The sequence below is a fragment of the Stegodyphus dumicola genome, chromosome 12, assembly GCF_044657685.1.
Source record: "Stegodyphus dumicola isolate Sdum_Otavi_A_Nest chromosome 12, ASM4465768v1".
Taxonomy (NCBI): Eukaryota; Metazoa; Arthropoda; class Arachnida; order Araneae; family Eresidae; genus Stegodyphus; species Stegodyphus dumicola.
Window position 1 is genome coordinate 23,341,825 of NC_140779.1, and position 22,863 is coordinate 23,364,687.

Sequence of the window (22,863 nt, forward strand, 5' to 3'; positions counted from 1 at the left end):
CTTAGTAGTTCATTAGTACTACTAAGTTTCAGTGCAGTGAGCTTTAAGTAAAACATTATTATTTAAATAAGTGCGGATCCTACAAAAACTATATATTCAGTAAATGAGAACGTATTCGCCAATGCCTCAAAACTTTGTCATTTGGAGATATGTGGTCAGTGAAAATTTCAGTCTCTGTCCTTTGGGCTAAAAGATTGAACAGCACGAAGCATGTCTGTTTATTAAACACATGACAATTTTGAAATGTCAATCTCTCTAATTAATAAAGACACTGTTGTAAGGTAATTGATTTGCACGAATTTATAGCTTTATTGAAATGAAAGTGATATAATGTTAGAATCAAAGTACATATAAATTATAATTAAAAAATTACTAGAACTTAAATTTTTCGTGAACCACGTGAGTATGTGCAAAAAAAGAATATGGTTAAGTAACACGTGTAATTTTCTTTCGGTTGTGAAGAAGAGGGACCTCAATGGAAATGAGTAAAGTGTTTATTTAAAATTTATACCAATCTGTGGTTGCTTTTAGGTCCAATTTTATATTCGTATATTTCTATTAAAACAAATAATGGATTTTAGTGAATAATTTGTTTCTCTCTTTCAACAAAAAAGGATAATAAGAAGGAATCTTAATGAGTTGTATATTGTTTAATGGCCATCTGTATACCCTGCTTTTGGACATGCCATCTGGAAAGGGGACTGTATGGCAGTAAAAGATTTGTACCTTTGGCTCCAATATTGAATCCCAGTATGGCATAGATATTTGTGACTGTAGTGTCTCTTTGGTACAAAAGCATTTAAATTGTGATCAGCTGAAAACTCACTTTAGAGGCTAATGGTAAGAGAAAATGGGTTTAAGGCATTTGGATTCCATTCCATGAAGTACCCATGGTAAAACTAGAATGGAACTTAACAGAATGGAGCCCTCTGGTACTTTACCTAAATTAAATAATATAACACATTTAGTCCTCTTCTAGGTTAAAATAGGTTCTGTAATATTGCATCCAAATCTAAGAGATAAACAGGATACTTTAAACTAACCTATCTTATACTTTTTTAATCATTTGCCTAAAAATAAAAGTTTGGAAAGGAGTACATATTAATTTTTGTGGAATTTAAAGTTTATACTCAGATACACAAAAATGTGTTTTTAATATATGTCTCTATTGGATATTAATAAGACAAATTAGCAAGGCAAGAATATACAAGGTAAAATACATTTCTGTACCTTGAAAGATATCTCTTTAATATTCAGTTGGATAAATCAAGTATCAGTATTTAATTTCGCAAATACAGAGTAATAGTGTATAAGAATAAGACTACTGCACGAGAAAGTTTCTTACTGTGTAGTTTTTAATGTTAGGTCATTTGGTACTGTTCTGTTATTGCGACCGGATTCAAAAATTTATTCATGTATGTATGGGTGCATATAAGTGTGCGTATATACACACACATACATATGTAAGTCAGTGCTCCGCAACCTTTTCTCACCTGCGACGCACAAAAAATCTTTCTGGAATTTCGTGGCACACCAAAAGCTAATGTATATATGTACTGATTTATACATAAAATTTACAATAAATTTTTGTTTTTAATTTGAAAAATATACAATTATAAAACCATAACATATTTATTTATATGCAATCATAATAATTATCATTGTGATACCTGCGCTTAAAAAAAGTTATGGTTGATCTTTACAATATGGTAACTGGTAGTTTGGCACCATTTTGGAAGTGATAAAGGTTACTACCTGGGACTTTGGTAATAATGTGAGCAGTACTCAGTTCCGATTATGCATTATTTTGCGTGAGGGAAATGAGAGATCATGGGATATGTCATGTGATATTAATGGACGAATTACGGTTCTTTAATCGGAAAAGGGGGGAAATCGGGAAAAAATGTGGAAATTTTGTATTTAGCTTTATTCTGTGTTGTGTGAAACAGTGTTGTGTAATTTTTGGATCCCATGGCCCTAACTAAAGTGATTCGAAATGGGTATTTAGGCATTGTGATAAAGAGAAGTTTGCTTTTTATTTAGCGGAGGAAGTATGGAGGAAAAATTCGCAGAAAAAATCTTTGAATAATTTTATTGAATGAATTAGAAAAGTGTATCCGCCACGTAATCAAGATTCTGAAGAAGATTAGGTAAGTTAGTATTTTTAATTATTTGAGGATATTATTTTTATGCATTGTTCTAAATGTAAGGTGGAAAGGAATTTGGTATTATTGGGAAAATTGTTATTAGCAATGATTTAGTTTAAAGTAATTAGGATTGTAAGGTAATATTTATTAATTTAATGTATGTGCTCATTTATATTTTAAGTAGTGATTTTGAATTTAATTATATTTTAATGAAATGATAGTTATTTTGTGAATTTTATGTTTGTAGGAATTTGGTATACGTTTAAGTTGAAATAAACGTGCATGGAAATAATTTAAATATTTGATACTAAGTATTTGTAATGCTTGTGGTATGAATTCGTTGGTGACGTGTATAATGTAATAGATGATTTAGAGGTAAAAGTTTTTGGATATTTTATTTATTTTATATGTGGAAATGTTCATATTTGTAAAGGGTAAATACTTTTTCGCGATCAGGTAATTTCATATATGTTCTTTTTACCAGGTTTAAAGATTGAGAAAATTGTCATGTATTTTCGTGAAATTTTTCAAATTTATGAGAAAAAAGCAGTGTATATGGATATAGTGAAAAGTGTGCGCAATGCCATTTTTGTGCAATTCTGGGATGTTTTTTTAAGTAAAAATAAGTCGACGTGTACATGGTTTAGTGATATTTTAATTAAATGATAGTTATTTTGTGAATTTTATGTTTGTAGGAATTTGGTATACGTTTAAGTTGGAATAAACGTGCATGGAAATAATTTAAATATTTGATACTAAGTATTTGTAATGCTTGCGGTATGAATTCGTTGGTGACGTGTATAATGTAATAGATGATTTAGAGGTAAAAGTTTTTGGATATTTTATTTATTTTATATGTGGAAATGTTCATATTTGTAAAGGGTAAATACTTTTTCGCGATCAGGTAATTTCATATATGTTCTTTTTACCGGGTTTAAAGATTGAGAAAATTGTCATGTATTTTCGTGAAATTTTTCTAATTTATGAGAAAAAAGCAGTGTATATGGATATAGTGAAGAGTGTGCGCAATGCCATTTTTGTGCAATTCTGGGATGTTTTTTTAAGTAAAAATAAGTCGGCGTGTACATGGTTTATGTGTATGTGTTATTTTGAAAAACGCGTGAGGAGTATGGTATTGTGCAATTTTTCCCAATTTTGCAGTGAATATTTGTCATGATTAAGCAGTTTTGTTTGATAAAATTTCTAGCATAAGTGTAATTCGGCTAGTAGATTGTTGGAAGAAGTGTTCAGTAGATAAGAAGAAAAGAAACATGTCTTTACTTCGTGAAGACAAAATGGCGGCAGGGAAAAAAAAATAGAGGGTTGCTGTAGGAGAGTTGGCTGCCAAATTTTTGCCAAAAAATCGCCAAGTTACCATAATGTAAAGATCAACCAAAGGAAGTGCCGAAAAAATTCAAATGCTGACACACTTACAATCACATACACAACCACACAACAGTGAAATGTATAAAAACATTTAAAATAGACATTATTAAGGAAAAAAAATTGTCATTGTGTATTAAATACATGATAAAAAATTGCAAAATGTCAAATACATGTATTTGATTGCGGCACACCTATATCCTACTCATGGCACACCAGTTGCGGAGCACTGATGTAAGTACATTATACATGCATACATGAACATATACATCCATATATGCATACATTTCAGAATTCAGCCCCATTAACTGAAGATTTCATTTATTGCACTAAAGTGTTTAGCTATTGCCTTATTTAGGATGTCTTCATGGAGGAATTTCTAAGGAAAACTAATTCATACATATTTGAAAAATGAAAAAAATAAAATGTTCTTGAAATTAAATCCAGACCAAACTACTATTAATGTTCAATGTAGGATCGCTGATGGACTTTGGTTACTTGAGAAAAATTGACATTTTAGTTAAAAATAACAGAATTAGAAATAGTACTCTGTAATAAGAGGAGTTTCATTAGAGTTCTTGGAAATAACTCCCTACTTCATCAGATAGATATTTGCTGGTGTCTTATTTTTCTTTGGTTATTTTGCCTTCAGTATTAGTATTGGCATCATCTCACTTTTGTGTGCATATATATATTTTTTTTTAGTTTCATTGCATCAGATATGCAACAGTAGTTGAAAAAAGAAATAATTGCGTATGGAAATATGCATAAACATAATACAAAAGCTTCAGCAAAACTTTTTGACTGCTTAATTTAAGAACATGGTACTCTTCTCGTATCTTTTTGTAATATATTCCGAAACTTGCTACAGATATTTTAAATCATAAAGTCATATGAAACAGCTTATTTGTGTATAAGAATAAGACTGTATTAAAGGAAATGGTCATAAGTAAATTTAAGTTTAATTGATAAATTATGCAAATAAAACCTTACCAACATTATACAGCAGTATGAAATAGACCATACATTAAAGGGCATTTGTCAATTTTACTGACAACCAGGGATGAATTGCTAAATGTGGCAGCATTTATGACCAAATCATATAGCAAACACAAAACCATGTAATAAGAATTATGAAATTTTCTTTCATTTGTATGAAATTGCTTAAAGTTGAGAATGATGATAATTTTCAGTATGCCATCACATGAAAATGAATCTGTTGTATTCTTTCAAGGAAGGAGAGGATACTTCTCAAGTTTTTTATATCATAATTAGCCTAAACATTATTGCTGATTGAGGGCCATATGAAGAAAAATTGCATTATTTCAAGGAGGGATTTGTATTTTTAGAAATTAGAAATAAATAAAGGTGAGTAAAGGTTCCTTTACATTTCTGTTAAAATTCTAGGTACTCTGTGATTGTCTGCCAAATCCTTCTGCAAAGTTGCCAAAAGCAGCAAAAAATATCCAATATATATATATATATATAATTATAAAATGCAACAATCATCCATAATAAAACAATTTTCTTTTTTTCTCAATCTTCTGCCCATATGCACAGTAATCAGTTTTAACTTTAAAACAAATCGGAGATTGGCAGAGTTTTCACCATCACAGTGCAGCATGGCATTGCTCTCGATATGCACAATGACCTGTCATAATTTAGAAAAAACATAAGAGATTTGCACAAATTAACGCTATGGCAAAATGCCATATTTCTGAAAAAAATGCAATATTTTCTTTTTGTATTAGTCTACCAGAGAACAATATAATTTCTGTCATTTATTATGTTCCCTTACCAGCATGGTGGTAATTTATATGTACCATTTTTGAATAATTTTTTGCCCATAGAGGCAAAGAACTATAGTAGTGCTTAGTTGACATCTTCTTTAATTTTCAAGTTTTTTCCTTAAAAAATAATGCAGTGAGAGAAATAAGTGATAATGAGAAGATGCTAGTTTGGAGAATATGGTCGATTTTCCCAGCCTAGCTCTGTGATTTTCAGGTAAGCTGCCAAAATAGCATGTGATCTGGCTTTATCATGATGCTGTAGGATATGCTTTCTATTGAACATCACTGGCCTCTTTTTCTTTGACTGCTTTGTTTAAATCATCTATTTGCTGACAGCATCTCTCAAGTTAAACTTTTCATTATGTTTCTAAAGCCTGTATTGAAGCTGTCACTGTGTTGAATTACCATCTGAGGAAAAACTTGCATAGTTTAAACAAAAACAAAAAATTCTGACAAAACTTTCATTGTTCTTGCTTGGTACATAGTTGCAAGTGTACTACTATATCATTAAACTTTTTCCCATGTTCTTATGCATTTTATGGACATGCTAACATCATCTAATAGTAGCTGAGTATCACCAGTAAACATAGCCAACACAACACTAATATTGGTTTTAAACTAAACTAAGTGGTGCAACACCGTAGTGGGCCATGGCCAGCAGAGCCCCAATATCTGCTTTCCTGACTGTAGGCCCTGGGTTGTATAAGCATATGCCCTAAGCAAATTTTCAGCTTATCGGAAGCCCCCTGATGTTTAGTCTCCATACGAACCCACTCAAGGGATGAAAGGGTGAGTCAACCTTGCCCAACCCAGGGATCCAACCTTGGACCTGTGGTAATGCTGTGTGATACGCAAGCCACTGTTCCTCGGATCTAATATTGGTTTTAGTTACAGGCTTTAATGCTGCTTTTACAGTTTCATGCCAAATGGCCTAATATTATTTAATTGCAGCAATTTTATATGTAATACAAATGAAACATTATATTATATCTATCTTAATTTTTCATTTACTCCTTAATGGCATCTTTATTGCAGAGTCAGCTCAGTGTTGAATAAGTATTCTAAACAGTATGGAAAACAGTATATTACTGATAAATGTGATGATACTTGCTGGAATTCTGATCAAGTTTGTATCATTTTATTTATTTATAATATTATTTTTATATATTACTCATAAAATTTTATTTTCATAACTTAGAATTCTTATTATGAGAAATTATTAAATTTGCAACTGAAAATTACATCATTAGCATTTCAGTTAAAAAATTATTTATTGCAGAATTTTTAATATTCTTAATGTTAATTAATTCATATCCTTAATATACATTTTTATGTCTCCTGTATAAGGTATATGCAAAGGCAAGTAAAAGTATAACATCATTGTATTTATTATTTTCAATTTTTCTTGTTTATCATTTATTATTAAACTGAAATAGAAGCATCGATATAAGTAAATTATAAAAATTTGTATAATGTAATAAATCTTTATTGAATATTAAAAAAATGAATTTAGATTGGAAATAATGAAGTATTTTTATTCTAAATTAGTTCAAAAATAACAGCACTGAAAATGATACACCCAATAAAGGGTGTCACATCTTAAATTTTACGTAACTCCATGTTTTAACAATTTTCTTTTTCTAGCTGTTTTTCACTGAGTTTGTGATTGGCAATGTGCTCAACTTTTACTTTTGTTTATGTTGTGAAAAGAATTAAACACAGAACTTTATTTTATTGTGATTTTTTTTTTTTTTTTAAATAAATGTACTAAATATTCACTTTCCTGAATTGTACGAATTCTGGTAGTATATTTTATTCCTTCTGTTAGCCACCCAGACAGTATAGTGGTTAGGGGAGCCTACTACGATACTGAAGAGCCCAGGTACGAATCCCAGAGAAGTCATGGATATTTGTAAATTTATAGTGTCTGTGCGGCATGGGGGCATTCTAAATACATGTCAAGCCAATAGTCCTCTCGAGAGGTTGGTGGTAGGGGAAGAGGAGTGGGAGACCCTCGGACCTATCCCCCCCCGGGTGCTCTCCATCAAAATTAAGGTGGAAATGAGCTAAGTCATACTGTCACCTGTATGGTGCTCAAGGCCAATTACAGCTACAAAGGCATAGTGCACAGTCTTGCCAACAACAGGCACAATCTTGCTTTCCTTACCACGATGAATTTTATGGACTTGTTCTAATGTTACTGTCAGACAAGTGAGGTATATATGTCAGCTTTAAAATAATTGGAGACTACAACCATAGAACTTCAATCAGAGAATTGGATTCCAGTATCTAATGAGGTTTTTAAGAAATGGCTTTTACAAGGAATAACTGAAAAGGTAACAGATGAGGTTGTGTGTCATGAACATTATTATCCCCATAGACCTATTATAAAGTAACAGAAGACAACTCAAGCATGTCTTATTTTTGATGCATTGCGCTGGACAGGTTAGCTCTCCCTCTAAAAATCACTGTTTAGTCTGGATCTAATTTACCTAATTTGATAGAATTACTTTTTCGTCTTCCTTTGATATTCATGGAACATGATTATGGCATTGTTGCTGATATTGAAAGAAATTTTTTGCAAATTAATGTAAGACCTGAAGATGAAGATTACCATCGTTTCTTGTGGTGGAAGGATGAAGACAAGAATAAGTTGAAGATCATGCTTCACGGCATTTGGCATAAAAAGTAATCCTTTTCTGTTAGAAGCTGTGCTTAGCTATCATTGCAGAAATACCTTGAAAATCCCAAATACAACAAGCAAATTATTAATAAATTTCTGTGTGTCTTTTATGTGAATAATCTGGAAACTAGTTTGAGTAAGGAATGGGGAATACTACCTTTTATTGATAAAGCTCATCATATAATGCCTGATGGGAAATTTACTCATTGTTGTGGTGATCCACGGTTTGAAAATGGTTTCTGAATCAGAAGAGATTCGTGCACTAACCTAGTGCTTCGCATTAGAGAGTAAAGAACATCTATGATATAAAAATATACTTTTATTTACACAGCGAAAAAGCGCAGCAACATTATTAACGAAAGTCATTCTCCTAATAACATACTTCTTTTTACACTCCACTTGCGCATGCGCATTGGCAATTACCAAAGGAGCTTGGCAGATACTGCCATCTGTTGGATAAACTATTCGCTACATATTCCTCCCACCTGAATTTACTGGGAGGTAAATTCACATATCTGTTAAGTATAATATATGCATAATAGTACAGTATACAATATTGAAGTATAAAATTATGCCTACCAAGATGTTCTAATTAAATTGAAATACAAATTTACCTGGAGATGCAGCATTCCATAATTTTCTAGACATATTAACAGATAATACTAAACCTAGAAAAATAAAAATAAATCAAATTATTACAAAGTATTCAAACAAGTACAAAACATTTCACAGACGTATCACTGGTTTCACAGTTCTACCACTGCTGGTAGTCATAGGAATATTTTCAGTCATATCCTTTTGGACTGGGTTATCCAGCTCAAGTCTGTACAGTCTTTGCACTGGTCTCAGAAACTCAGAAGTCTCTGTTTTTATGACAGCAAGTCTTATTCGTCCATCACGACCAGGTAGCAGCTTTATGACACGCGCCAGGTTCCAAAAAGCACGTTTTTTGTTGTTATCTTCAAGTAGAACAATTTCACCCACCTGGAGAGGTTTAGCTATAGAGTTTTTAATGGACTGCTGACGTAACTGTCCTAGATATTCCACACGGAATCTTGCTCTAAGTTGTTCTCTCACCTTTTGTAGATACTTAGCTCATTTACTCAGTTTTTCCTTATCCACTGTATCGATATCAGGTACTCCTGATTTGGAAATCTCCCGTGGGAACATTTCTGGAGTTAATTTGGATGAATCTTCAACGTCTTCCGACACGTAGGTAAGTGGCCTAGTATTGATAACTCTCTCACAGTCGCATAGTACTGTAAGCAACTCCTCGTAATCCAGGGCAGCCCGATCTAGAACTTTTCTCAGAATCTGTTTCACCATTTGAACTAAACGTTCCCACCAACCGCCCCACCAAGGTGCGGAAGGAGGAATAAATTTCCACTGAATTCTTTGCTCAGCGGCCTTTGATCGCAGACTCTCCCAATCAATTGTATGCAGAAGGCTCTCCGCTCCTTTAAAATTACTGCCATTGTCTGAGTATATTATAGATGGTCTTCCGCGACGAGAAATGAAATGTCTCAATGACTGGAAAAAAGCTTCAGTTGTCAAGGATGTTACTGACTCCAGATGAATGGCCCTATAGACCACACATGTGTAAAGAACAATATAAGCTTTTCGACCATCTTTAAGGTAGAGGAGTCCTGCCAGATCGACACCCACTATCTCAAAAACATTTGCGTCACGTACTCTATCTTTCGGCAAAATTCCTGGAGTTACATCACAACTTTTGGATTTAAATCTTTGACACTTAACACATTTTCTAATGCAGTTTCGTACTGTCTTACGAGTTTTGAGGATCCAATACTTTTCCCGCAAATGAGACATCACCATAGAAGTACCAGCATGCAGCAGCTCATTATGTGCATTCATTATTAGTAATTTTACTACTGCATGATCAGATGGCAAAATGACAGGAAACTTAAAGTCATCAGTATCGTCGCAATAAGAAATATTGGTTTTAGCTCTGATCAAACCATCACGATCAACTATAGGTCTGAGGTCTTTAATTTTATCATCGTTCACACTCTTAAATGATTCTCTTTGAACCAATAACATAAGAGTTATCTCAGCTCTTTCAATTTCCGAAACTGACAAAATTTTGGAGGTTTTGTTTGTAATTCTTCGTAATTTAAAGTAAAACCTAAGAATCCAACCTAACAGGCATACAATTTTCTTTATGGATGAAAAGTACCTGTAACACCAATTGTCAGGTTTAGAATCTTTGTTAAGAGTTATCAATACTGATTTACGCCTTTCTAAATTTATGATCTCTTCGTCCGGCAAATCGGTGCCTCTTGACCATGACAATTCTGGTTCTAACAGCCATGATGGGCCCTCCCACCATTTCGACAGCAAAAACTGTTTAACTGAACAGCCTCTAGAAGGGAGATCGGCGGCATTCAGCTCCGAAGGGATGTAATGCCAATCTTCTATTTTTGTAAGTGTTCTGATTTCTTGGACACGATTCCAAACGAAAGTTCCCCACCGTACGTCTCGCTGGATCCAACACTCTTGCAATATCACCTTTGGGAACAGGGTAACGGGAGAAAGGAAGCCTACTGGGTCAAATAACTTATGCACGCAAGAAAGGAGTGTTCGTTTACTCGCGACAATCTCCTCTTTCTTTAGTGACTCAATTTTACAGGAAAGAGTATCATCCTTCAAATCCCAGTTTAACCCTAAAACGCAAACGAATGTATCTAATTTAGAGTTGGGAATTATTTCGGTTTCACAATTCGACTGCCATCCTCTAAGATTAAACTTTTCCAGTGACAATAACATTCTCGATTCTAGTACAAATCTATTCAATTCTTCAACATTCTTAAAACTAGTCAGGCAATTATCAACATAGAAGGACTCCTTCAAAATGTTGGCTGTAACTGCAAACTGATCTGGGGCACGATTTAAATGATAGTTCAACGTAGCGGCTAACAAAAATGGACTACAGTTAAGCCCAAAAACCACGCGACAATGTCTGTAAATTTTAGTATTCTCTTCTTTTGCACCTTTCTAAAAGAAACGCAAATAATCTCTATCCTTCTCTCTTATACCAATCTGCAAGAAGGCTTTCTCAATGTCTGAAATTACTGCAACAGGATATTTCCGAAAACGATTCAACAATGTTGGAATTATTTCTATTAGGTTGGGACCTTTCTCAAGACAATCATTTAAGGAAAGTTCTCCTTTGGCGTGTGCCGAAGCATCAAAAACTGGCCTTACTCGCATAGTTTCGCTAGATTCTTTAAAAACTGGCCTATGAGGCAAATAGTGCTCTCTATCTACTTCGCCTTCATTTATCTCTTCAATAATTCGTTCCTTCAACCAAGTATCAAATACTTCCTGATAAACTTTAATTTGATTCGAATCTAATAATTTCCTTCTCGTATTAGTCAGGCGTTTTTCTGCCAACGTTTTATTATTAGACAAGCGAGAGGGGTCCAATACCCAAAGTAATGCAGTTTCATATCTCCCGTCTGAATCCAAATTCAAATTTTCCTCAAAATATTGCATGGTCTCCTCATGAGTTTCAGCTTTCTTTTTAGACTCAACTGGGTCATTTATACCAATAACGTCTAACTTCCACAAGTTTTCTGCTGATCTTTCGTTTAGCAATAAAGAAACACATGCAAGAGAATAATTTATACCCGAAGATTCCTTCGCTGGAATTTTACCCATCAAAATCCATCCCAAACTTGTTTCCATCGCGACTGGACCACTTTGTAAACATTTAATATTTCCGGTGAATAATTTTCCAGCAATATCAGAGCCTATCAACAATTTAATGTCACTTTCGTTTTCGAGAGCATTACCCTCTACATCTGACACTTGAATATTTAATTTACGAAGTTCTTTCAACCAAGGACCTTTAGGTATTTTCTTAACATCAGAACGGATAACAGATTCACTTAAACAATGCACACTACATACATATTTATTATCAAGGCTACTCAAATTAACTATATATTTAGAATGCAATTTTTCTTTTGTTTCTACACCTCCGAATAATTTATGAACTAATTTCACTTCACCAGCACTGTTACATTTCAAAGAATCTGTAATATCTTTCGTTAAATAACTTCTTTCGCAACCCGTATCTATAATCCCTCTGACTATCCTTTCCCTGTTGCCATTTTTTACCCTTACGATTAATGTTTGTAGTAACTTATCGGAGCTCGCGGATCTGCTAGCCAAAACATTGACCTCATTTTCCGCCACAGGCTCTACTTGTTTAGTCTCTTTCAATTGAGAAGGAACTTGTTGACACATTACTGCCAAATGCCTTTTCTGGCAAATTAAACACTTAACCTTGGACTTACAGTTACGAGAAATATGGTTTTTCTTCAAGCATAATAGACATAAACCCTTCTTAAATATTAAATCTTTTTTATCCTGATATGTAAGCGTACTAGCTTTAAAACATTTTTCTGTTAAATGTGGCTTATCACAAAATAAACATGATTCCTCAACTTTCTTAATAGGAGCATTTTCTTTAAATTTGTCTCCTGTATACAAATCATTACAAGTAGGAATATTAGACTCATCATTAATGTAACTTTTAGATTTTCTACTTTTATCAAAAGAAAAACGTGCTAATTTAATTCTCTCTTCAGATATCACTTCATTTTTCAAAAACAGAAGAATAGATTCAAGATCGCTCTTACCTTGTTGTGACGAGCTCTCCTGTTCCCTCTCCCACACGCGTAAGATGTCAGGGGGCAGGCAAGATTCAACTAACGGAAAAATAACACTAGCGTATTTATGTTCAGTCACACCGAGAGATTCCAGAGCACGCAGTTTTGTTTCTAAACTGTTGTACAACGATGATAGCGCAAAGTCCTTTTTGGTTGCATTATTATTTATCATCACAAGATTCAATAAATCCCGAACGTACACTTGTATAAGAATATCTTCACGTCCAAAACGATTTTTTGCAGACTGTAAGAGCAATTTTATAAAAGTAAACTTGAACTTTCGATTATGTCAAATAGAATTTCCGATGCTGAAGCTCCCAAAGGATCTACAAAACGAAAGTATGTTTTGATGTCCATCAAACAAAAAGTGGAATTGCTGCAAAAAATGGATAAAGACATGAAGAAGGTGACAGAGAGGTTAGTGAAAACGAAAAAATTTCGATTGACAAGTTAGTCGGTATTCTCGGCACAGCAATTACGGGACTTGAACAGCGGAACTTTGTAAGTGAACAAGAAATTATGTCTGTTTATAGAATTAAAGAGAAAGTATTATCACATAAAACGAAGCAACTTAAACAACTTACATTAAAAGAAATTTTTAATAAAGTAAACAAATAAATATTAAGCTTTTTTTTTTTTTTTTTGTAAATTTTGATACCCTTTAGATCATAATTGTTCTTTATTTCATAAATTACGGTTTCATATTTTTAATTTTAGAATTTCTGCATGCCATCTTACCAGATTTAAACTGATGATCTATAATCCGGAATCGCCGAAGTCCCGACGAGTCTGGATTAACGACTTTTGACTGTACACATGTGCCATCTATCATGCAGTATATTTTAAACTTTGAACTTGTCATGTCTGAATACAGCAACATTTCTTCAGATTTTCCATCGATTTGTTGCACAGAGAGACAGACCCTCACTTGTGTGCGATAATAATGACACTATTTTGTATGGCAGCATCCATGAACTGAAAATTTGTGAATTGAGATGAAACACAACAAAAAGGATTCAGTGCTTTTTTCTATCCTCTGACTGCTCCCTGGTTTTTGGGAAGGTTAATATGTGTTATGAAGCAAATTCTCAGAAAAATATTAGGAAAGGCTTTGCTTTGTTATGAAGAAAAGTCAGTCAATTTATGTGATGCAGAATCTTTTAATTCACAACCTCTCATGTACCTTTCAGAAAATGAAAGTAAATATTATACAGTCAAAACTCGTTAATTCGGACACCCATAATCCGGACCTCAAAGCTAAAAACTTTCTGCGAATGCGCCACGTTGGCACATGCGCATAGGCGTTTTATGCGTGCGCGTAAGACCTTGACTACTGCGCATATGCGTGTGCGCAAGTGCAGAATACGTTTTCGCCTGCGCGTTTAATGTATAATGGACGGTGTAAGCTAAAATTATCTAATTATCTATTTTAGTTAATGATCGCGTTGTTCCTTAATCTTCGAATTGGATCCCGCTTATTATTTTTTGCAGACTGTAAGAGCAATTTTATAAAAGTAAACTTGAACTTTCGATTATGTCAAATAGAATTTCCGATGCTGGAACTTCCAAAGGATCTACAAAACGAAAGTATGTTTCGATGTCCAACAAACAAAAAGTGGAATTGCTGCAAAAAATGGATAAAGACATGAAGAATGTGACAGAGAGGTTAGTGAAAACGAAAAAATTTCGATTGACAAGTTAGTCGGTATTCTCGGCACAGCAATTAACGGGACTTGAACAGCGCAACTTTGTAACTGAACAAGACATTATATCTCTTTATAGAATTAAAGAGAAAGTATTATCACATAAAATGAAGCAACTTAAACAACTTGCATTGAAAGAAATGTTTAATAAAGTAAACAAATAAATATTAAGTTTTTTTTTTTTTTTTTTTTTTGTAAATTTTGATACCCTTTAGATCATAATTGTTCTTTATTTCATAAATTACGGTTTCATATTTTTAATTTTAGAATTTCTGCATGCCATCTTACGAGATTTAAACTGATGATCTATAATCCGGAAAAATCGATAATCCGGAATCGCCGAAGTCCCGACGAGTCCGGATTAACGACTTTTGACTGTATTGCATTATCCTGCAGCTTCTTCATAACTGATTTCCAATAGACTGACGTTTCAGACTTTGATCAAATTGAGAAAATTTCTTTCAACAAAAGGCTAAGGTATTGGCAAAAATTTATCAAGGATGTTACGAAAAGATTTAGATCTAAATATTTAGGACTTCTAATTAAAAGAAATAAGCATGAGAAATATAGTCAACAAATCACATTGTACTGATCGGAAATGATGGTACAAAATTTATTGAATGGCCACTGGGTCTCATAACAGAATTTCTTCCTGGTATAGATAAGGTAATGAGATTAGTATGCTTCAAGACAAACAGAGGTCTACTCTTACGGCCAATACAGAGAATATTTTCTCCTGAAGTCTGTTCAGCGGCACTTGAAAACTGTAAAAAATGGCGGAACTGATGATGTGAATGAAGAAAATCCTGCCAGACCAAAGACGCTTAACAAAAGTGGTAGAGCAATAAAAGCCCCTCCCCCAGAGACTGATAAAAATTATAAAACTTTAATATGTTCCATTTGGGCTAAATTGCATCCCAACAATTTAAGGTGGATTAGTGTCATATCTAAAGTTTTAACCAACTCCATATTTTAATGATTTTTTGCTGAGTTTGTGAGTGGCAACATGTGCCATTCTTACTTTTGTTTATATTGTGAAAAAAATTAAAAATAGAAATGCAGTTTAATGTAAAAAAGTTGTCTTTTTGATTAAATAAATTAAATGTTTACTTTCCCAAATCATATGAATGCTCATAAAAGGAATTGTTTCTGTGTTTTAGTGAAAAAACCTTGACTGTAGGATAGCTGAAATTGTTGTGCTCTAGTTAGTTCAGATAAATGTGTTCTTTTGTATTTGGGGACATCAAGTGAAAAGATTTCACATACAGTCAAAAGTCATTAATCCGGACTCGTCGGGACTTCGGTGATTCCGGATTATCGATTTTTCCAGATTATAGATCATCAGTTTAAATCTCGTAAGATGGCATGCAGAAATTCTAAAATTAAAAATATGAAACCGTAATTTATGAAATAAAGAACAATTATTAGCAGGAGACTGTTGATTCATGAAGATTGGCACACTTTTACAGTGATGGCCATTACCTTACAGTAAATTTTTGAAATAATTAACAATTACACCTCAGCTGAAGTTATAGAACGTAACAGAAGAAATTACTATCCTATGTAGCAATCATGGGAGACAGTACTTATGGTTAGCATGGCACACGCAAAGAAGAAAACCATTAGATTAATATCTGGCCTATGTAATTTGCCTTGTATTTGCATTGTCAGTTCATGCAGTATTGACATATTTTCAAAGCTTTAACTGAAATTTGAATTGAATTGAAATTACTAAATCTTCCCCCCCCCTTTTTTTCCCCCCATGTTAAGAAGGAATTCTTTTATTCCTTAACTTTTAAATTCCTTTTTATTATTTCCATTCTAAATTTGCTGTTGCCTTTTAGTTTATGAATGAAACCTATGCAACCGGTTACCAATTGTGTTAAATGTATATTTATAGGGTAGTCCACAGTGGATTCAGTTAGATTTTCCTAGACTAGTCTCACTAGAAGAGCTGCATATCCAATTCCAAGGAGGATTTGCTGGAAAAGAGAGTTGGATTGAAATCAGAGATGGTGATGATATGGGAAAAGTTCAGTCTATTTATCCTGAGGATAATAATTCTTTGCAAGTATCCTTTTAATTTGTGTTGTATTAATTTTCATTATGAAGAAAGCAAATTGTATATATTTTAAATATCTTTTTTTTTTTTTTTTTTTTTTTTTTTTTTACTTTCTATGTTAAATTATGCACTTTTATGTTATTTAAGCATGACATTTTAAAGTTTATAAACACACGTATGCATATTTACTTTAACATTTAATATTTCAAGAGCAATTTTTAAAGTGTGAAACTTACATATTGCATTTTAATATAAAACTGCAGTTTTGACAATTGTATTATGTAGCTATATGAACATATTACATATAGATGAGATGATAAAATTATTGAAATGTTTCATTGAATCTATTATATACATGCAACTTATTATTTTTTTAATTATTCTTACGATGGAAGGAACAGTTTGTATTGAAATATAATGCCATGTCCAAAAATAGCAGTACTGTTGAAAATATAATTGATGCACCTTGGGAGGGGCAGACCACTGATCCTGTAAACTCTAAACAAACAGAAACATTGTAATAATTCATTACATAATTGAATGAATAGAAATTCTCTGCTGTATCAAACCTTTGTACTATTATAAGTCCGAAAAATTTTCAAAATTATAAGGAGTCTATACAAATTAACAAATGAAAAATATATGTTTACAAAGAAAGTTATCAAAATTCAAAGTGGAGATTGCTTTAATGTAGATTATTGAATGTGGGTACTTGTCATAGTTTAATGAGCTCAGGTCTTAACAACCAGATTTGATTCTGTAACTTACTTCCATATCTGTTTACAAATGAAGAGTTGCTTCTCTTCCAAGGTATTATTCTATCAATTTAACCCTATAAGAGAAGACATTTTTGTATGTAGTTATAGGAGATATAATTTTCACTGCCTTGATAAAAATGCAAATATAGAGAGGGGGGTCTAAGACCTCATTCCTGTATCTTCTCACATATCTGTTTCTTCTGTAAAGTGCTTGCAAGTCTTTATGTCCATATAATAATATGTTGCTGAAACTTTAAAAGAAAAATTAGTGTATTAACCATACTTGTTCAACTGCTTTGTATATGAAGATGAGAATGTTAAATTTTCTTCAATGAATTTGTTCGACCAATTATCATATTTAAAGACATGTTAATTGCTTATTGTGCAAGATTTGATTTATTTCACTGTTTTTAATATTTATCTGCAGAAAATAGTTATTTACTTGTGTATTTTGGCAAAATGTTCAACAATTCAAAAAGTAGAATTTCTTGAGCAGTCAGTGCACATTTTCTTTGCATTCTTGCAAGTTTTAATTTTGCCACACACAACACACCTTTTTTTAGATATTTTTTCTTTCTTTTGGTAGAATTTATATAAAAGAGTTTTGAATATTTCCAGTAGTTTCCTTTTGAATATTGATGCAATATCAACATGAACAATTTTTTTGATTAGTATTGCCATCTAGTAGTAAAATATATATATATATATACAGCCCATTCAATGTCATAAATTAAGTATTACAATCCTGGCTGTGAAGCAAAAGATTTTTTACCATATGCACATATTTTTGTGGTGTTATTGTTCAGGCTTAGTTAAAATGTATGCATGTGTAATGTTTGAAAGAAATTTCTTTGCTGTAATTTTTTATTTTTAAGAAGAATTAATATTATTAACCCTTTTGCAGTGATTGTCACACATACGTGCTAGCAAGAAATGCACTAATTTTGCGTCCAGCATGCTGGTGTGCCAGAATTTTTTCTCATTCATCCCCAGTCATTTGTGCCAGTTTTTCGAACATTTTAAAAACTATAACCTTTGCCACAACCTGCCATTGCTTGTCCATAGGATTTGAGATACATGTACATTTGACCTACTACTCAAAATGAGAGAAACCTGAGTCACTCAGGTAAAAGCATACTGTAAATAAACAGAGCTTGTCTCAAACTTGCTACATGATACAAGCATTTGTATTTCTAGTATCCCTCCAAATCCTTTTTTAAAAAAATTTTTACTACTTTGTAGTGTTTAGGGTTATTGTGTGAATTTATTTCTGAATGCTATGCTATGCATTGCTTTCTGATATATTTTGCATTCTTCCCTTTTTATTTTTGAAAAAACTTGACTCCAGTTTATTATTGTGAGAAAGCATTATCTATCAGAGGAAGAATATATTTGCATAGTAAATGAGCCAATTAATGACATGGATGAGAGTGATGATTCATTTTCTAAAGTTATATTTTTAGTGATTCTGATATGGGCATTTATCATAAATTGAGCTCTCTGAGTGCGCACCTTCTATTTTCTGTGAAAGATTTTGCTACTTCTTCTTGTAAATAGTCTATTGTACTGTTTAAGTTAATTTTGAAGTTTATTAATGTGTTTTATCAACTAAGACTCCAGAATAATTTCAATAGCTCATCCGAAAATTATTTTTCAAGTAAGCAGTTTTTTAAAGACTATTAAATGCTAATTTTAATGTATATGATAGCTTAAGTAGTAATCTAAAATGGTACCAAAAATTATGGCTTAAGACATAAACCTTTTTTAATGATTTTTTTTACTGAAGTTAGGCCTAGCGACACAAAACCCCCATCCTGTGGGAGCATTCCTTTCGACTCTCCTTCATCCCAAGGGAATGTCTTGAACAAAGATGTGCCACCTCAAAAGGGATAATATATATACACATTAAGACACAATAACACGCCGAATAAATACTAATTCAGAAGTCAAACAACAAAAATCAGCGTTATATTTTCAAAATTTTTGCAGCTAATTGCGAAAATTTTGAAAATGTAACGCTGATTTTTGTTGTTTGACTTCTGAATTAATATAAACATATATATCTATGATGTTATTGTTCAGGCTTAGTCAAAATGTATGCATGTATAATGTTTGAAAGAAATTTCTGTGCAGTATTTTTTATTTCTTGTTTATAAGAAGAATTAATATTTTGAAGAGCTGCAGAAGCTACACAAAAGCTAGATAGAACATCTCAGTATTGACATCTGTCAAATGTTGTCATTACCAAAATTGGAAAAATGTTAGATTATGGGAGGCGGAGTTGAGAAAATGTGTTACTTTTTTAATTAATTGCTATTGGTGTAATATTGTTTTGACCTTGAATCTAAAAATAGAAGGCTGTTTTCTTGTAGAGTTCTTGCAACAAATGTCATTGCTAAATAAATTAATAATATTCTTTTGCTAAATATGCTAAACATATAATTCCAAAATAATAATTTTTATGGTTAATATTGAAATACAAGGTCCGGCTATTAATTTCCAGGACGCATGGAATAACTCAGAAGAAAAAAAGGTTAAACACATACCCATTTAATATGATTCAAAGTAATCCCCATCAGTCGTAATGCATGTCTGTGCTCAGCTGTACAAATTTCGGAAAGAAATTTTAAAGTCCTTTTTTGGAATGCTCTTTAATAGTAATGTTACAGTTTTCTTGATGGCTTCGACATACTGAAATCTTGTTCCCTTCAGCGAATTTTTCAGCTTAGGAAACAGGAAAAAGTCTGTGGGTGCTAGGTCTGGAGAGTATGGTGGATGCTGCATTTCAACGACACCATGCTGGGCTAAGAATCGCCTCACAGACGATGCAATGTGTGGGTGGGCATTGTCATGTAACAGCAGTTAAGTCCTATTTCGTTGAAAATGAGGCCTCACTCTACGAATTCGTTTTCGAAGTTGGTCAAGAACTTCTGTGTAGAACTGTCCATTGGTAGTCATGTTAGGAGGAAAAAATTCATGATGAATGAGTCCATCGCAATCGAAGAAATCGATTAACATGACCTTGATTTTGGACTTTTCAAATTGAAATTTTTTCTGCTTTGGTAAACTTGGAGACCGTCATTTGGAGCTTTGACGCTTGGTTTCAGGGTCATATTGATAACACCAAGACTCGTCTCCCATGACTATCCTATCCAGGAATGCAGGGTCAGCATCAGCATTGTCAATAGGTTCGCCATATGTGTTGTAATATCTTGTTATTTAATAAATAAATATAATTATTGTTGAAGTGGCAACGCCATATTTGTATCAAACCGTTACTCAGCAACGAGAGATATTATTTTAAAAAGATTTTGTATTCTGAAGTTTTTACCAGCTAGGAGTAGTATTAAAATTTTGCCACTTTAGAATTTTCGTTAAATTATCTATCTCCGCAAAATAAAAATAAAATTTATGTTCTACTAAGAAGATTGTCTGTTTGTAAATTACTGCAAAATACATTACAGTGTCCAGTCTCAATTGCTTTTGTTCATCTTTTAAATGGTGAGGAACAAATCTGGAACAAATCTTGCGTTTGCCTAGGTCTTGCGTCAAAATTCACTGAACCGTCTCTTTGTCCATGTTGAATTCATTGGCGAATACTCGAATAGTACATTTCACCATATCGCGAACTTTTTCAATTGCTTCCAGCGTGCGTATCCAACTTGTGTGTGGATCATTTCGATGCTTTTGCGCCCATCCCGAAGGCATTTAAACCATTCAAAAGTTATTAGGCAGGATAGTGCTTCCTCGCCGTAAACTTGTTTTAACATTTCGTAGGTTTCCACAGCTGTCTTGCCCAATTTGAAGCAAAATTTAATGTTAATTCTTTGCTCCATTTTCACTTCAACAATAGAAATTAAAGAGCTACGATTTAATGCGCCTTTCCACGAGAACCACTTACTTCAGAATGGAGCTGATTGCACTGCACATGCGCAAGAAAATGCTCTTCAATATGCAATCATTAGTACCATCTTCTGACTTTTTGTTCTCCTACAGTTATGTCAGTCCTGGAAATTATTAGCTGGATCTACTGGGGAAAAAAATTAATCTGACCAACATTTCCAACATTACTTAACAATTTCTCTTTTAATTTTACTTAACTGAGTTAATACAATTTTTCAGTTACTGTTACAATACTAGTATGAATTTTCAGTAAATCATTCCTACAAATGAAGAGAACTTTTTGTACAGGAAGGTTAAATTTTAAAATAAGCTGTAGCAATAACCAGTTTCTAACCACTACTATTTCTCATATAGTTTTCCTCATTTTTGTATCTGATACTGGGATAATAGAGCCAATTAAATGTGTGCTGCACTGAAAAAAAAGATTCATACAGCTATCCATTCTTTGATTTAACTGGCTTGAGATTATTTAAAGACCTAATCATTTATCATGTAAATGATATTCTACCTGTATAATATTTACCTGTTGTACTATAGCTAATCTCAAACCTTACTGAAAAGCTTGTTTAAAAACTCCAAATCCAGTTCAGTCAGTCATCATGACTTGGATGTAATTTTTCAATTAATATTTATTATTAAAGAATTCAAAGCATGATTTATGTTGTAGCAGTATGCATTTTCACCCGAAGGGGCAAGTAATGTTTGTTTGGAAAACCATATTTCATTTGGTTTCAATGTGGTAATGCTGGTTTTCTCTTTTAAATTCATCTAGTTTTTCAATGAAAGATTATACCTATAATTTTTATATAAATATAAATATAATTAATATCATGGTTACTTTAAGTTAATTTTTGTAAAATTTTTCTTTCCGGACAATATAATTTTTTTGCAAAAGAAAATAATAATAATAATAAAAATGAGGATGCTTGAATTTTAAATTTAGCAGTGATTTAGGTATTCTGAGTACATATTGTGCAGAATGAAACTAATTAAGTATTGATGGTTTTGATTATTGTAAATTAATCAGTATATAATTAATGATTACCACTTAAACATTCTGAAACCAATGGCCCATTCAAAATGTACTCAATTTCAGACTAATATAATTTTAATAAATTAACTTTTTTTTATATATATATATTTCTGACTCTGTGAAATCTAATATTTTGGAAAAATCTTGTATGAGGTTCTTTTCAAATACATAAAATATACTTCTTTACTATTAAAAGTTTGATCATTTATTTAATAATGGCTTTATGATTAATTTTGCCACACATGTTATGTTGAATTGTTAAATAAAGGTAATTTCTTTAATTATTTTTAGATATTCTCATTGCCAAAAAAATGTACTAATTGCTTAAGAGTTGTGTTTAACAGCAGCACAGATTTTTTTGGTAGAGTAATAGTATACAAATTGGACATTATAGGAAATTATATATAAAATGTTATGTATTTTTTAATAAAACTGTTCTTCATTAACATTTCAATGCAATTTCATTAAACAAACTAAAAAGTAATTCATTACTTTAAGAAATGCATTTTAAATAAACAACAGTTTATTCGCAAATAATAATATTATATTCACATAAAATATTAAATGATTCTTACTTTGGCTAATGTAACATTTTTAATTAATGTACACTGCACACACAAAATAAAGAAAGGACACTTATGTATCTCCCACTCTACTGGGCCGATTGATGAAAATCAGATTATGTTTTTCATGTCTCGAAAACG

At 32.3% G+C, this 22,863-nt stretch overlaps 1 protein-coding gene across 2 annotated transcripts; it reads left to right on the forward strand.

The window, feature by feature from the left end:
- Positions 1-150: 150 nt before the first annotated feature.
- Positions 151-22,607, forward strand: LOC118180132 (nuclear receptor 2C2-associated protein). 2 transcript variants are annotated; one of them, XM_035349271.2, is made up of 4 exons: positions 151-281; positions 6,356-6,446; positions 16,304-16,474; positions 22,451-22,607. In XM_035349271.2, the coding sequence occupies exons 1-4, from the start codon at positions 244-246 to the stop codon at positions 22,565-22,567; spliced, it is 417 nt and encodes a 138-aa protein (XP_035205162.1). In that variant the 5' UTR covers positions 151-243; the 3' UTR covers positions 22,568-22,607. The 2 variants fall into 2 exon arrangements, with proteins under 2 accessions (XP_035205162.1, XP_035205161.1); XM_035349270.2 differs by lacking the exon at positions 151-281 and adding an exon at positions 391-485.
- The last annotated feature ends 256 nt before the right edge of the window (positions 22,608-22,863 follow it).

Coding starts and splice junctions, on each gene's coding strand:
- LOC118180132 (XM_035349270.2), top strand. CDS start 406: ATGTGCAAAAAAAGAATATGGTTAAGTAACACGTGTAATTTTCTTTCG. Junction 6,447..16,303: donor CTTGCTGGAATTCTGATCAA/GTTTGTATCATT, acceptor GTATATTTATAG/GGTAGTCCACAGTGGATTCA. Junction 16,475..22,450: donor AGGATAATAATTCTTTGCAA/GTATCCTTTTAA, acceptor AATTATTTTTAG/ATATTCTCATTGCCAAAAAA.